The sequence below is a fragment of the Pezoporus occidentalis genome, unplaced genomic scaffold (genome assembly GCF_034315485.1).
Source record: "Pezoporus occidentalis ecotype Australia unplaced genomic scaffold, CSIRO_AGI_Poc_V1 ctg28, whole genome shotgun sequence".
NCBI classification, from domain to species: Eukaryota; Metazoa; Chordata; class Aves; order Psittaciformes; family Psittacidae; genus Pezoporus; species Pezoporus occidentalis.
The window spans coordinates 6,550,234-6,563,783 of record NW_026914718.1 but is presented as its reverse complement, the minus strand read 5'-3'; the positions used below and the strand labels follow the sequence as shown (position 1 = coordinate 6,563,783).

The 13,550-nt window shown below is 41.2% G+C and overlaps 1 protein-coding gene across 21 annotated transcripts in view; it reads left to right on the top strand.

The window, feature by feature from the left end:
* The first annotated feature begins 1,090 nt into the window (after positions 1–1,090).
* The window catches only part of LRRFIP2 (LRR binding FLII interacting protein 2), a 50,624-nt gene continuing 38,164 nt past the window's right edge, over positions 1,091–13,550 (top strand). For 19 of the 21 annotated variants that reach the window (XM_062625475.1, XM_062625473.1, XM_062625471.1 and 16 more), the window contains exons 1-2: positions 1,091–1,224; positions 10,338–10,442. In XM_062625475.1, the coding sequence (XP_062481459.1) occupies positions 10,353–10,442 (90 nt within the window). In that variant the 5' untranslated portion in view covers positions 1,091–1,224; positions 10,338–10,352. Of the gene's footprint in view, positions 1,225–1,352; positions 1,392–1,454; positions 1,766–10,337; positions 10,443–13,550 lie in introns of those variants that run through there. The other 2 variants (XM_062625456.1, XM_062625457.1) reach the window with 2 other exon arrangements.

The following is a 13,550-nucleotide window of genomic DNA, read 5'->3' as shown; positions in this document are numbered from 1 at the left end:
AATTAGGATACTAGGTTGCATTTGTATTTTAATAGTTCTTAAGTCGGGTCGCATTTGTACCAGATAAGGCGTTAATACTTGCGCGATATTTTCACATACACATCCAGCCTGGCACCCGTCCACGTAAGCTTCCAGTGCCAGGTGAACACGGCACTGGGGCCCTGCAGCGCGAAGTGCAGCCTGGCGGGGCTCGCAGGGTGCGCGGCGGTTTCCACTCCGGTTCTGTGAAGGCGGCTGCAGCCTCCGGCGGCTCTCGCTGCGCAACGCCACTCGATAAAATCAACCCCCACTTAAAACCAAGCAGCAAACGCAAAGGAGAAGGTCGCGGACCTACCTCGCCCCACCACAGCGGTGAGTCAGCCGGCCTACCCAGTGATAAGGCGGGCCGAGACGGAGATCTGGCCGCCGGCGGGCGCCATCACTCTTCTCCTCACCAAAAAGCACGACCCCCTCCCTGCACTGCCTACTGAGGAATACAGAACAGGGAAAACGAAGCACGTCTGTCCTCCGGCACCGCATTTAACGGGGTCCGCCGCGGCCGCACCTCTCCTCAGCAGTAAAGCCCTCTCAAGACACAACGCCCCCTTCCCCATACCACAGCCCGCCACCGCCCCGCGGCCGCACCCGCCCGCCCCGCGCATGCGCGCCCACCGCCCGCTCGCCCCTTCCTCCCTGGCGGCGAGCCCCGCGCCTGCGCAATGCGGCTCCCTGGCCTGCTTGAGGGCCGGTGCCGGTGTCCGTGCGCCTTTTCTCGCCGCCCGCTCTCCCTTTTCTCGGTGCCGACTCCGTTCTCCTCGGCTCCGAATTAACCACTGCTTCCAACCGCGTTTTCGGTGCAGCGGTAACCGCCCAGCGTTGAAGGGGAGGAGGCAAAAGCGCGGGGCGGGGGAGGAGGAGGGCGGCCTGGAGCGGTGCGGCTCATCTTTGCCAAAGCTCCGGTCCCTGCGGCCCCTGTCGGGGAAGGGGCGGGAGGGTGAAGAAAGGCAGCAGCTGCCTTGCTGCGGCCTCTGGATGGTCCGTGCCCGGCGGGCACCGCGCTCACCCTGGGGCGGCTTCTACCTCCTTTCCTTGGACTCTGGGCGTGGGGAGTGAGGGAAGGAAGGAGCCTGCGGCGGTTCCTGGACCCGCGAGTCCTTCGCACCCGTGTAAGGTGGGGAGGGGAGAAGGAAACGGTTCCCTTCTCTCTATAAAGGCGTTCTGGTGCTGCATCAGGCTGGCCCGCAGGTAAGGCTCCCCGGGGCCCGGAAAAGAAGAGGGCGAGAGCCGGGCAGGGGGGAGGGTGTCATGTACATCTAAACCCGGACGGGGTGGGGAAGCAGGGTGGGAACCCGGTTCTTCGGGTTTAGAGGAGCAGGGAGGGCACGGCGGCTCGGCGGGGACTCCCTCGCCAGGTAGGAGAACAGAAAGCGAAACGGTAACGGCGGCAGCAGCGATGTGCGGCCGCCTTCCCTGCGGCCGCTGTCAGGACCGGAGAGGCGAAGCCGGGACTGGCCGAGCCCTTCCGGCAAGGTTGTTCCCTCCCGCCTGCCGAGCTCGATTCATCGCCCCCGGCCCGCAGGCCTGTGGGAAGGTGCCATTCACCCTCCGGGACTAAGTGGAAAGGGCGGAATGAGGGGGAGAAAGAGAGGGAAGGAGAGAAAAGCAGATGACCTGAAATCACACCTGTGTGTATTTCGGTGTCTTTCGCACTTCCTTGAAGCGTGTTACCACAGCCTCACGGTTCCCCAGAGCAGCAAGCAGGGCGTGCCCATTCGGTGGAGTTTTGGTATGGTTCAGGCAGGCTTTCTGATGCTTAGTTGGGCTTTTCTGTTTCATTTTAGGCCATAGTTTCTTTTATTTTGTTTTCTTTGTATGCCCTGCTGCTATGATTGTAAAGAGTGTTAATGATGATAGAGAGATGGATACATTCATGAAAGAGCCTGGAAAGAGCACTGTGCTGTGATCTGCTCCACGTGTTTTAAGTGATTTCCAGTTTGAATCCTGGCATGATGCTTTGAAGTGTTATGTATTTCACCGATAATAAAAACGTTTTGTAGGTGAAGCAGTACTACATTGAATTTGATCTACTCGGTGACTCCCTCATTTTAGAGACACTTGCAGACATTTTTGGCTTGAAATGAGAAAAGTCCAGGATCAGTTTTGCCTCTTTAAAGTATCAGTGTTAGCATCAGACATGTTTGGAGGTGTATAGGGGTTTGGTCACAAATTACCTCTAAAATTAAATCAACGCTTCTGTTGTGAGTTCTTTGAGCATTTATTGTCTTGGCTGTAAAGTGCTGTAACTAAATGTATTGGGGCCCAGAAACAGTTATCCGAATATACGTCTGCTTCCACGCTTAATGTAATTGTTTAGTGATGATATAGGAACAGATGAAAAGCACTCTCACATTGCATAATATTTTGATGTATGTGACATGCTTTTTCCATTGTTTTGTGTTCCTTGGGTTTGGAGAAGTTTACCTTGGAGTGTCAATCCACTCACCTGAACTGAATTACTGGCTGTAGCTGAGAACTTGTGAATAGAAAAAGTGTGAGAAGGGCCATGAAAATGATCAGAGAGCTGGAACTCCTCTGCTATGGAGACAGGCTGAGAGAGCTGGGTTTATTCAGCCTGGAGAAGAGAAAGCTCTGGAGAGACCTTAATGCAGCTTCCAATGCCCAAAGGGAGCATACAAGAAATCTGGAGAGGGGCTTTTTACAAGGGCAGGACAAGGGAAAATGGCTTTTTAACCTGACAGAGGGGAGACTGAGATGTAAGGCAAAAAATTTTCCCTGTGAGGGTGCTGAGGCGCTGGCACAGGGTGCCCAGAGAAGCTGTGGCTGCCCCATCCCTGACAGTGTTCAAGGCCAGGTTGGACAGGGCTTGGTGCAACCTGCTCTAGTGGAAGGTGTCCCTGCCCGTGGCAGGGGGTTGGAACTGGATGAGCGTTAAGGTCCCTTCCAACCAAACTATTCTGTGTTTCTATGAAATTTGTCATGTGTAAGCTTGTTGCCCTAAATATCAGTACTTTGTGTGAATTGACTCCAAATGAGCTTTCTGTTTTTTCTTTAATGACTCTCATTGTCTCAGAAGATGGCATAATACTTCAACACATGTAAGCGGTAAGGAAGTGCTGTTGACATTGAGCTGCAAGTAGTGAGGATCTGTAGAACATGTTGACGTCTAGACTTACACATAGCGTTGAAGTCTGCATGTTCATGTAGCCAAAAAAGGAGAGTGGTGTATACAGTTGAATACTTCTGGTATATAATGGCAGCAGAGGGTTAGAAACCAGTAACGGATTTGATACTAAGTGATAGTTTGTAAGAACCTGATTTGAAGGTGCGTGGTGATGGTTATAGATCAGTACAGTCCAGTAGTGATTAAAAAAATTGTTAGAGATGCTTTCTGAGAAAGTAATGAAATTATTCTATGAACTTTCTGAGAAAGTAATCAAAATCTGTTATCTTGAACATCTGAAAAGTGAGTAACACGTTAAGTGTAATGGACACTGTGTTTACGCATTACATGTCATTGAAAAATAGTTTCTGTAAATAGTACTGCCTGCTTGTGAAGATGATAAAGTTACTATTTTTTTCTTGGGCATGTAGTTAAGAGGTGCTTCCAGGGAAGAGGTGGAGGGGCATCTCCCAAAGGGTCAGTGGGGCCAAGTGTTTCTATGTCTACCAGCCTGCTACTACACCAGAGAATAGTCAGCAGAAGTGGTGCCTGCTGATGGAAGAAACAGCAAGTGGAGAAAGCTCTAAGGGAGTACCCAGGAGAATTTGTCCTGCTCTCTTCAGTAGCTTTTCTTTGTTGTACTGTAGCTGTAGCAGTAGTAGAACAGGGTGTAGGAGTGTATTAAATTGGTAATGGAAAAATACCTTAAATAGTTGCAGCTTGTTACTGAACGTGGGTTGTTACCATGGGGTTCTCTGTTTGTTTCATTAAAAAATAAAAATGGAGCCTCAATATAGTAGCAGTGTTTTGTTGTGGTTTTTTTTTTTTAATAAGTACTGAATCATTCTTTTGCTAAATGATGGAAAGGATACTCATTTTGAAAAAAGTCAACAGTGCAAAAATGATGGTTCTTCCATTTCAGAATAAACACTTATTGAAGGTTCTTGTGGCTTTGCTTTTTATCCTGCATTCCATGGTGCTTGTTCTAGTACTGTTATTTCCTTGTATTTTTAAAATCACGTTTGATTTCTTGTTTTTTTTTGTGGGCCTTCAGCATTTGTGATTGATTCTAGAAAAGTCCCAACTGTTGCACTGCTTCTCTGAAACATACATATGCTTTACATTGTGCCCTGAGAGATCCTCTGTTGAGTGACCATTGTAAGAGCTCTGCAGATGCATCTTGCCACTGATGCTAATCTCCTGTATGTAATGTTTTATTTTGTGAGGTAATGGTATCTGCAAGTGCAGCTGTTAGCAACTGACTGGCAGAGAACTCATACTTCATAAAATAAGTACCACTGCTTGAAGCTGCATCACTGCATGATGTTGTCTTGGAACTTCAGTAGTTTGCAAAGACTGAGGTAGGTCACCAAAGATAGCTTGGTGTCTCTGGAGGCTACATTGATACAGTTACTGTTTTCCATTACTGTAAGTTTACCAGCCCTAACCAGGCACAGTTATACTTTACAAGCTCCATCAGGCAACACTTTTGTAGACTCCGTAATGGCTTTTTGGTTGTCTTAACTGGTGACTTTCTGTTAATCGCTAGCTTCGTAACACAAACTGAGGATTTCCACCTTCACTAGGGAACTGTCATTCTATAGTTAAATACCAGGAACTCATGAGAAGTTCTATTTCTCAGATTTTAAAATGGCAAACAAACTGCAAATATACTGCATTAAAGGGGAGATTGCGCACTTGTGAGCTGTCAGCTATCCAAAGAATAACTTTTTTCCTGAAGAAGCTGACACCAGCTTGTCTGTTCAGAGCAGAAACCTTGTGCCAACAGTTTCTGAAGTGGGCTGTGATTAGAGATGAACAGGTTTTTTAAAATGGAAACACTATTCATGAACTGGAATAACTTTGCCTCCATCATAGTGGTAAGCACTGTAATCTTTTGGCAGACAGTAATTACATGCTTTTCTCAGTCTTTGCTTTTTCCCTTTAATGTTAGGCACTGTTCCTCATATTAGCAGCTGTTTTTTGCAACAGCTCTGGTTTCAGTTAATCTTTTTCGGAACAAGGTTATTCTAAATGAAAATTCTAAGTGAGTCCTTAAAACTATTGCATTAAAACCCTGTTTATTTCCCTTTCCTGCTCCCCGCATGCTCCTTTGTTGGGTCATGATCGCACTGTGATCGTGCAACTCCTTTTCGTTCTCAGGTACTTTTGGGCACATGGACAGACACAGTAATTCCAAAGGGCATACCCTTCTTGTGGGGAAGACTCTTGTGTTAGTCTTGCTTAATTTTAACTGAATTAATGTATTCTTATTCTATGTCCATTTATTTCTGTTGTCTTTAGCATTTGCTTTGACAAATCACTGAAGGTTAAGCAAACAAGATTCTGATTTCCAATGTGAGTCTTTCTGCTCTTTCTCAAATATGAATGCTCCTTCTGCTGTTTCACAGTAATAATACCTCTGGGTTGTTTGTAGTTTTGTGTTGCTATAGCTGTAGTTTCATGAGACAGTTCTTTAAAATTGCTGGGTTGGGTTTTCCACTGTTCTTCCAAGCACATAAACTTTTAGAACTTTGCTTTAATTGTAGGTATGGTACTTTTCATACCTTCATTCAGCAGCTGCATTCATGTGAAGTAAAGAGCAAGTGTTCAGTTATGAAGTATATTTAGTTTCTTTAATTTAAACTCCAACATTGTGGCATAGCACTCCTGCTTCTTAGATATTTCTTTTTAGTTAGCTGTTTGAAAAAGCTTTTGCTCTTTTTACTGTACTTCAAGCATATTTTGAACTATATTTAACATTTGTGGAACTGCCAAAAATCAAAATGAATGACCACTGTTTGTGCTTTATTAGCAAGCTGTGGTTGGTTTGCTGGTGATAAATGTTTTATTTTTTACTCCTGCTTCTTACATTCATCTTCCTTATCTGTTAATGTTTTTCTGAACTTGTTTGTTCAAGTAACTTTCACTGAGCTTTCTGTTTCAAGTTTTTAGACTCTGATTTCAAGAAATTCCTGTCTTCCTCTGCTTTACTGTTCCTCTCTCCTGCTGGCTTCACTGCCTTTCTGTACTTATGAAATAAAAAGTATTTAGCCACTAATTTAAATTGAATCAATTTGAAACTGAAATCGATCACACAGATTATTACTATATGTTCTGTAATATCTTTAAGGTTTGTTCAGAAAATGTTTACTGCTATGTCGTGTTTCTTAAGAGACACATAAAACTCTAACAAACGTAGGTGTTTATGTACTCATACTGTAGAATTAATCAGATTATATTTCATAATGAACAACTTCCCAGTAGTGTTTCTCTGTTTTATCATGTGTCAAAGATAATTACCAGCAGTAGGGTCAGTTACCCCCATTGCAGTATTCTGTAGAACTTCTTTTGTGGTCCACTCAATTCAGATATTTAAAGGTCTGTAGCAGATAAAAACTAACTTTGCAAGCGGACAACTGGGAATGCAATAAACTTTGGATGGATATTATGGATAGAAGGTGCAATTCCTTCTCAGGATTGAAAGAATTTTATTTCCTTAAAGATTAAACTGCTGTTTGTGGCTATGGACTTGAAATGCAGGGCTGCTGGCTTTTATTCCAATATTAATTAGTAAACTGAGGCTGAGTGGTTCTAGGGCAGGGCTCTTTTCTATGTTGGGTCAAATATACAGAGATTGCTTGTTCGTAGGTAAATTTCAATTACCTCTTAGTTTTATTTGAAACAGAAAAGGGAACTTTCAGTCTGTCTATTTATAGCCTGCTCACACTGTAGTATCTGAATGCCTTGCATGTATGTGATGCCAAATACACTGGCATAGACCCAGGCATCAGAACAGGTGGTGCCATTGAAGGTGGTGAGTGATAGGACCTGAAATTGTAGTGTAGCTTCTGTTTTGTGTAAGATGGGTCACACTTTTTTCCTAGAGAGAAAGAAACAAAGAGAACATTTAGTTAGAAGGTAATAGGAAGAAGAGTAGACAGCAGAGAGTTGTGGGAGAGATAAAACATACGTATGCCTGAAGTAAAGACAAATGAGAGGGAATTTAAGGGATTTCCTCCCTGGTCTTCTTGTTTATTTGGTGACTTCATATACTTGTTTGGAATGAAATACAACAGGATGTCACTTTATCAGTCATGTAATACAATATGTGACCCAGCCTGCAGTAAGAAATAAACATGTCATAGGTGTGACTCAGGAATTCTGAACTGTAAATTCTGAAGATTGTAACATACTTTGCTTTTATCATCTTTTATAGTTTAGAAAGGTGTAATGAAATGAGTAGTTACTCAAAGAATAACCCTCAAAGGTATTAGCAAGAGCTATTTCAATATGATTTATAAAGGCACAACTTAGCAGGATTTGATGGCAGGGTTCACCCTATTGCATATTACATGGATGAAGCATGCAAATCAAAATCGAGGTAAAATTCAGCTAAAGACAACTGAACAGAGACCAAAGGCACAAAGGGTAAGGGAGACACGTGTTGACTCATGAGGTTCAGATTGGACCCCCTTGCTTTCTAAATTCCTGATGGAGCTTAGATTCAGCTGGTGTCAAGGATGGGATGGATTGTGGTGGTCCATCCTCCCCCATCCTCTGGGCTGCTTCAGGATCTCAGGAATTTCTGACAGGCCTTTGCCTTTGTGTAATGTATTGGGTGTTGAAGTGTCCCTTAACCGTACCAGGAGCTTTTGTGAGGCTAAGGAGGGAAGCACTGATTGTACCAGGGGCTCCTGTTGTCTGGCTAAGGTGGAAAGAAAGAGCAGGGGTAATCAGTCATCCCCTGACAGCCCTGGAACACTCCTTCCCTTGATCATAGCCTGAGTGGAATGGTGCCATTGTTACTGGAGTTTTGAAAAATTCCTAGCAATTACTGACTTGGGTCTTGAGTTTGCCTTAGAGGTCTCCAAACTGCTTTCTGCATATTTTTATATACACATTTATATATATATATATATATATATATATATATATATATATATATATATATATATATATATATATATATATATATATATATATATATATATATGTATGTATGTATAAGTCAGTCTGAGTACAAAAGATAAGTTTGCTTGCTTGTTTTTGAGACTAAACAGAGAGACTTTTACCAAATGGATTAACAGTGGGAATACTTGTCTTGGGCCTTATCTCAGAGTCTCTCTTCACCCTGGTTTTCAGCTCTGCTGTCCTACTTCCAAGACCCATCCCAACCACTGATAAGAGTGGGGCTGGAATCTTGTGTTTCTTCCTGAAAGTATGCTGCTAACACCAGAATAAAGGAAAAACAACAGTAGCAAAAAAACCTCATGTTGTGGGGGAGTAACAAATAAATTGAACCATTAGCTGCAGGCAGATGGCAGAAACACTCCCTGGCTGGTGAGTCCTGTGTGTTGGTCCAAATGCCTCTATTTTATCCAAACACTCTGCACTGCAAAATGAACGAGCAGCCTGTGGAGGAATGGATGGAATCCAGCAGGGGTACTTACGTCCACTCTTCCCCATCAGGAGTGTGTTCATTAATGGATGATAGAAGTGCATCTGTGTTGCTTTCAGATACTGCAGTTTTATTCTGCTACTGATCTACAAACACTGTAAGGTCATCTTTATGGTATTTACACAATGAAGGAGTTGTGCACCTGCAATACTGAGTATGTTCAGCTTTGGTCTCAGAATAGCAACTTGGAAATGAATAAGATTATTGCATAATTGTATCTTTGCTATGCAGGAGCTTTTAAGAAGGAGGGGGACGCATCTAGTTTCACATGTTTGTTGTCATTTGTCTCATCAGCAAATACCTGTTTCTTCTTGTCTGAGCACATTAAGAACAGTAAAATACCTGCAGAATTTGAAGCAGGATAAAAGGTGTCCTGCCTGCAAGGAGAAGAGAGGACTAGTGACATAAAGTTATAAAGGGGGAAGAAGTATGGAAGCTAAAATACAAAAAAAGCCATGGTGCTACTTGGTATCTTTGTGTGCCAGAAAGTACCCCAATATATTTTGGCTTTGTGATTGCTGTGTAAAAAAAAAAAATAAACTTAAAGCTTTGCTTGCACAAAAATACCCAATCATGTTTCTCCCCCACACACACTTCCTCTCCCCGATTAAACCGTAAGGAATTTGTGAACATTTGATGATTAGACCTAGTATGAAAGATAGTTCTTGCACTAGTTAGTTTTAAAGGGTAGCAGTTCCCTTTTAGACCTCTTATTTTTGTGAAGAAAATCTTGTTCAAAATAAGGTGTATACCTAAGCCTTATGTGGGATACTTATCTTGTTTATATCAAATAGCTGGACTATCACCAAATTCTGATCTGACTTTTGGAAGGAACTGGATGTCTGGAAGTAGGGCTTCTTTAGGGTATTTGAAAACACTAATTTAGATTATTTGAGTAATATGCTGTTGTCTGTGGCTGTATGCACAATATTTTGCTTTGGTGGTGAATTTTATATCTTTGCCATTAGTAACAGAGGTTTCTGGAAGAAGAGTAAGAGGGCCTTTTATGTATTATAGTGGGTATATGATACTAGCATGTTTCTCTTATTTCCCAGATTATGAATCTTGTTGGGCAAAAGAATGTTTGTCTAGAAACATCTTTACTTCTACTATAGTAAATCTTCTATGTTAGTAGAAGACTGCATATCTCATTCAGTTGCAGGTGAATTAGAACAGCTTCATTACAATGTCAATAAACCACAGCTACCTGCTTGGATGCTTTGAAGTTTGTCTACTGAATCTCTCTTTTTTTGGTTTTGAGAGCTATAGTGACTGATTTTGTAAGTTTAGTTCTTGAACCTGTTGTTACCTTTAGGTTTTCTTCACAGCCATAAATTTAAATGGATACTTATTTTTTTTTTTAGGAGTTGTGAAAAGCAACAGCATATATAGGTATTATCACTGAGCAAGGAGCAGTTGACAGCTGTGCATAACTTTGAACCTGTAGGTAAACTGATGAGTTCTGTCTAGCAGAAAAATGTTGAGTATGTACCTTGTGGGATGCAGTGGTGTTCTGTAAAGCTGCCACAAGGCTTTGTGATAAAGTTTTCCTAGAAATACAGCAGCTGGATAACTTTATGCCAATGTCATGTAGGTTTTTGAGGTATTACATAGCTAAAGAATGGGAAAGCTTATTACAGTTTGTGGTGTGAATTGTTTGTTTTTAATTCTGTATCTGAAAACTGATCTTTTTCCTGTCTGTTTTTGCAAATACAGAACCAGAGAATAAAAATGGGAACTCCTGGGTCAGGACGGAAGAGAACTCCTGTGAAAGACAGGTTTTCTGCAGAAGATGAAGCTCTGAGTAACATTGCCAGAGAGGTTGGTTCATTTCCAATTTCTTAAATTCAGATGAAAGCAGTCTCATTATCCAGAAAAAGTACTTTTTAACATGAGCGTTAAGAAGTGTAATTAGCAAAAAATATGCCAACTAATATAAACTAAGAGTATTTTTAATAAGATGTTTACTGAAATATTTATATAATGAGATTAATTTTATGGTAAGTGCAAATTACCAAGATCACTTTTAAACTTAGCAGATATTTCTACGTATAGTTATATATTTTAGCTAAAGATAAATGAATAATCCAGTTGCTATCTCAGGTCTAAAACTAAAAAAGAAAGAAAAAAATCCAAATTTATCCCATTGCAGTGTGCAGTATGTGGTGAATATAGTGTATTAGTGTTGGATGAGCAGTTGTCATTATTAAAAGATATCTGTAATGCATTTCTATTTCAAATGTGAAAAGTCACGTTTCTGTCAAAATAAGCCTAGTATGTATACCATACCAGAACTTTCTTAACAGCTTCACCACCTGAAAACAGAGCTGGAGGTAACCAGTCAAAAATGCAATTATCAAGAAATTCATACAAAGGGGAATTTTGTCCCACCGGATATAGGAAGGAGGCAGACGGAATTTAGGGTCTTACAGATATCTATTTGGAGTTGAGGTTTTCTGGAAGTGCTGCCACTTGGAAACAGAAGCCTTAGCACTGTTTGTATACAAGTGGATACAGGAGCTTTAAGCTAGACATCTACAAAGCTGCTTATCATACTTGGCATAAATGAGTGCAAAATGCAGATTCTAATTGGCCTTGTAATGTAAACTGTTGTCTATATATATGTGTGTGTATAGTACATATACTTGTGTTTGTAAAGCGTGTATGTGATAGATCTTTGAAAAATGTTTTCAGATGCAGCCATTGTAGGCTGTAGGCATAGGAAATGGTCTGTCAGCAAAGATAAAATATTTTTATTTAGTTGGTAACTTTCCAGAAAGCTGTTTTCTCACCAAGCCTGGTGGAAGTTCTTGCCCTGTCAGATATGTTCTGTGTGGGGCTTAGGGTCATGTGTTGTCTCACTCTCAAGTTCTATCTCATATTTTTGGGGGAGAATAGTTAACAAAGGAGAAGGAATTTGGCTTTTAATTTCTTATGAGTATTCTCCACATGGTACCAGTATAATAACATCAGCTTGCAACTTAGCCTAGAAAGAAAGATCTCAATATCAAGGTGTCATAAGTATTATCTTACCTAAAACTACTTTGGGGCTTTGTTCTCTTACATCTCTAACCCCATCAATTAGAATTTGAGCATAAGTGTAAATTAAACAAAAGTGAACAAATCTGTGCCAGGGGAGGTTTAGATTGGATATTAGGAAAAATTTCTTCATAGAAGAGTGCTGAGGCATTGAAACAGGCTTCCCAGGGCAGTGGTAGAATCACTGTCCCTGAAAGTGTTCACACACTGTGTGGATGAGGCCCTCAGTGACATGGATTAGTGGTGGCCTTGGCAGTGCTGGGGAATGGTTGGACTTGATGATCTTAACGGTCTTTTCCAACCTCATTGATTCTGTGATTCTGTGAAGGTTCCCCCCCCACCCCTTAATGCTAAGTTAAACTAATAAGAGGTCTCACAGCTAGAGGTGTTATTTTGCAGAGGTAAGAGTTGAATATGCCTGTTCCAGGGATTAAGGTATATTAAGTCTTCCCTCTTTTTCTGTCAAAAATGAGCTGGTAGACAGCTTGTTGAAAAGTTCATGAAACTCATTCAGTATTCTGATATTAATCTAAATCTGATTAAAATAACTAAAAATTGTACAGTAATCAGCATACCATTTAAGGGTTAGGCATTTCATATTGTCTTTAACTGCTTTATGTCTATTAATAATTATTAAAACCTATCTGGATTGTTCTAAATATTCCTTCTGATTTTCTTATTGGAGTTATTTTTTCCCTTTCTAATATTCTGGCACTTTTGTGGGTTTTGAGGGTCACCTTTCATGGCTTGTTAGGGAGAAGAGAACTCAACCAGAATTAAATGGTTTGTTGCCTTTGTATACACGTTTTTGAGGCTTTGCATAGCACCATTGCTTCTTTTCTGCTGCCATACCCAGGCTGCACTTTAAGTCTTAAAATTGTTCCCCAATTTTAAAATAGAATGTGTAGTTGTATTTCATTATGAATATGGTATTATTACAATATGTACTGCTGTCAGGTTGCTAATCCCTCAGTCTGTGTAGGAGAAGCTGGCCCTCAGATCTGTTGTCAGACAGCAGCTGTTGTCATTGAATTAGTAGCTGTAATTCATCATATTAGCTAACTTACTCTAAAGATGACTTTTAGTTTAAAGGAACAGAATGCATTTCTTGGGCTCTAACAGTAGAGGCTAGCTAAGAAAACTAAGCTCTGTCTTTAAATAACATCTGATTTTACTCTGCTGTGCATATACCTTATCATTTGAGGCTGGGGAAATTTTGAGTTACCCTGCTGACGTAAGGCATGCCATTTGTCAGTGCCTGAATATATAGAGTAGATGTACTTTGCTGTTCTGGGGCCATTATCTCTGCAACATGGTTTGCTTATCTTTTTATTGTCAAAACGTGTTTTGTTCTTCAGCTTCCTGTTCTGAAATTACCTTTTTAGCAGATGTTGCTTACAACAGTTGAATTGAGTCCCATAATCCAGAAGTTAGATGTCTTCTGAGGAAAACATTCCTAAAAGGTGTTCTAGGTATTAAGAGAAGCTGAACAGAATATGCTGAACATGTAAGACTGGCACTCGGGATCATCTACGTGGGAGAACTGCGTAGAAGTGCTCTGGTATTCAGAGCAGTCACAAAATGGCACTAGGAATTGTAGGAGTTTGTAATACTAGCAAAAAATCCTAGTGTAATGTATGAATCTTCAGGGTTTTTTCCTCCAAATGTTCAGATTTCAGAAAGCACTAATCTGATTCTTTCTCACTGCTCTAATTTGATAAAATTGTGATTTCCTTGTTCTATGGGACATGTGAAAAAAAAATCTGATCTCTTCCTTTTGGTACCAACAAATACCTGTGTTCTAGAAAACTGTGTAAAAAATTCTTTGGTACTGACCCAATAAATTTGTTTCTGTGTACTGATTTTTTTGCACTGATTGATATGTCTTGA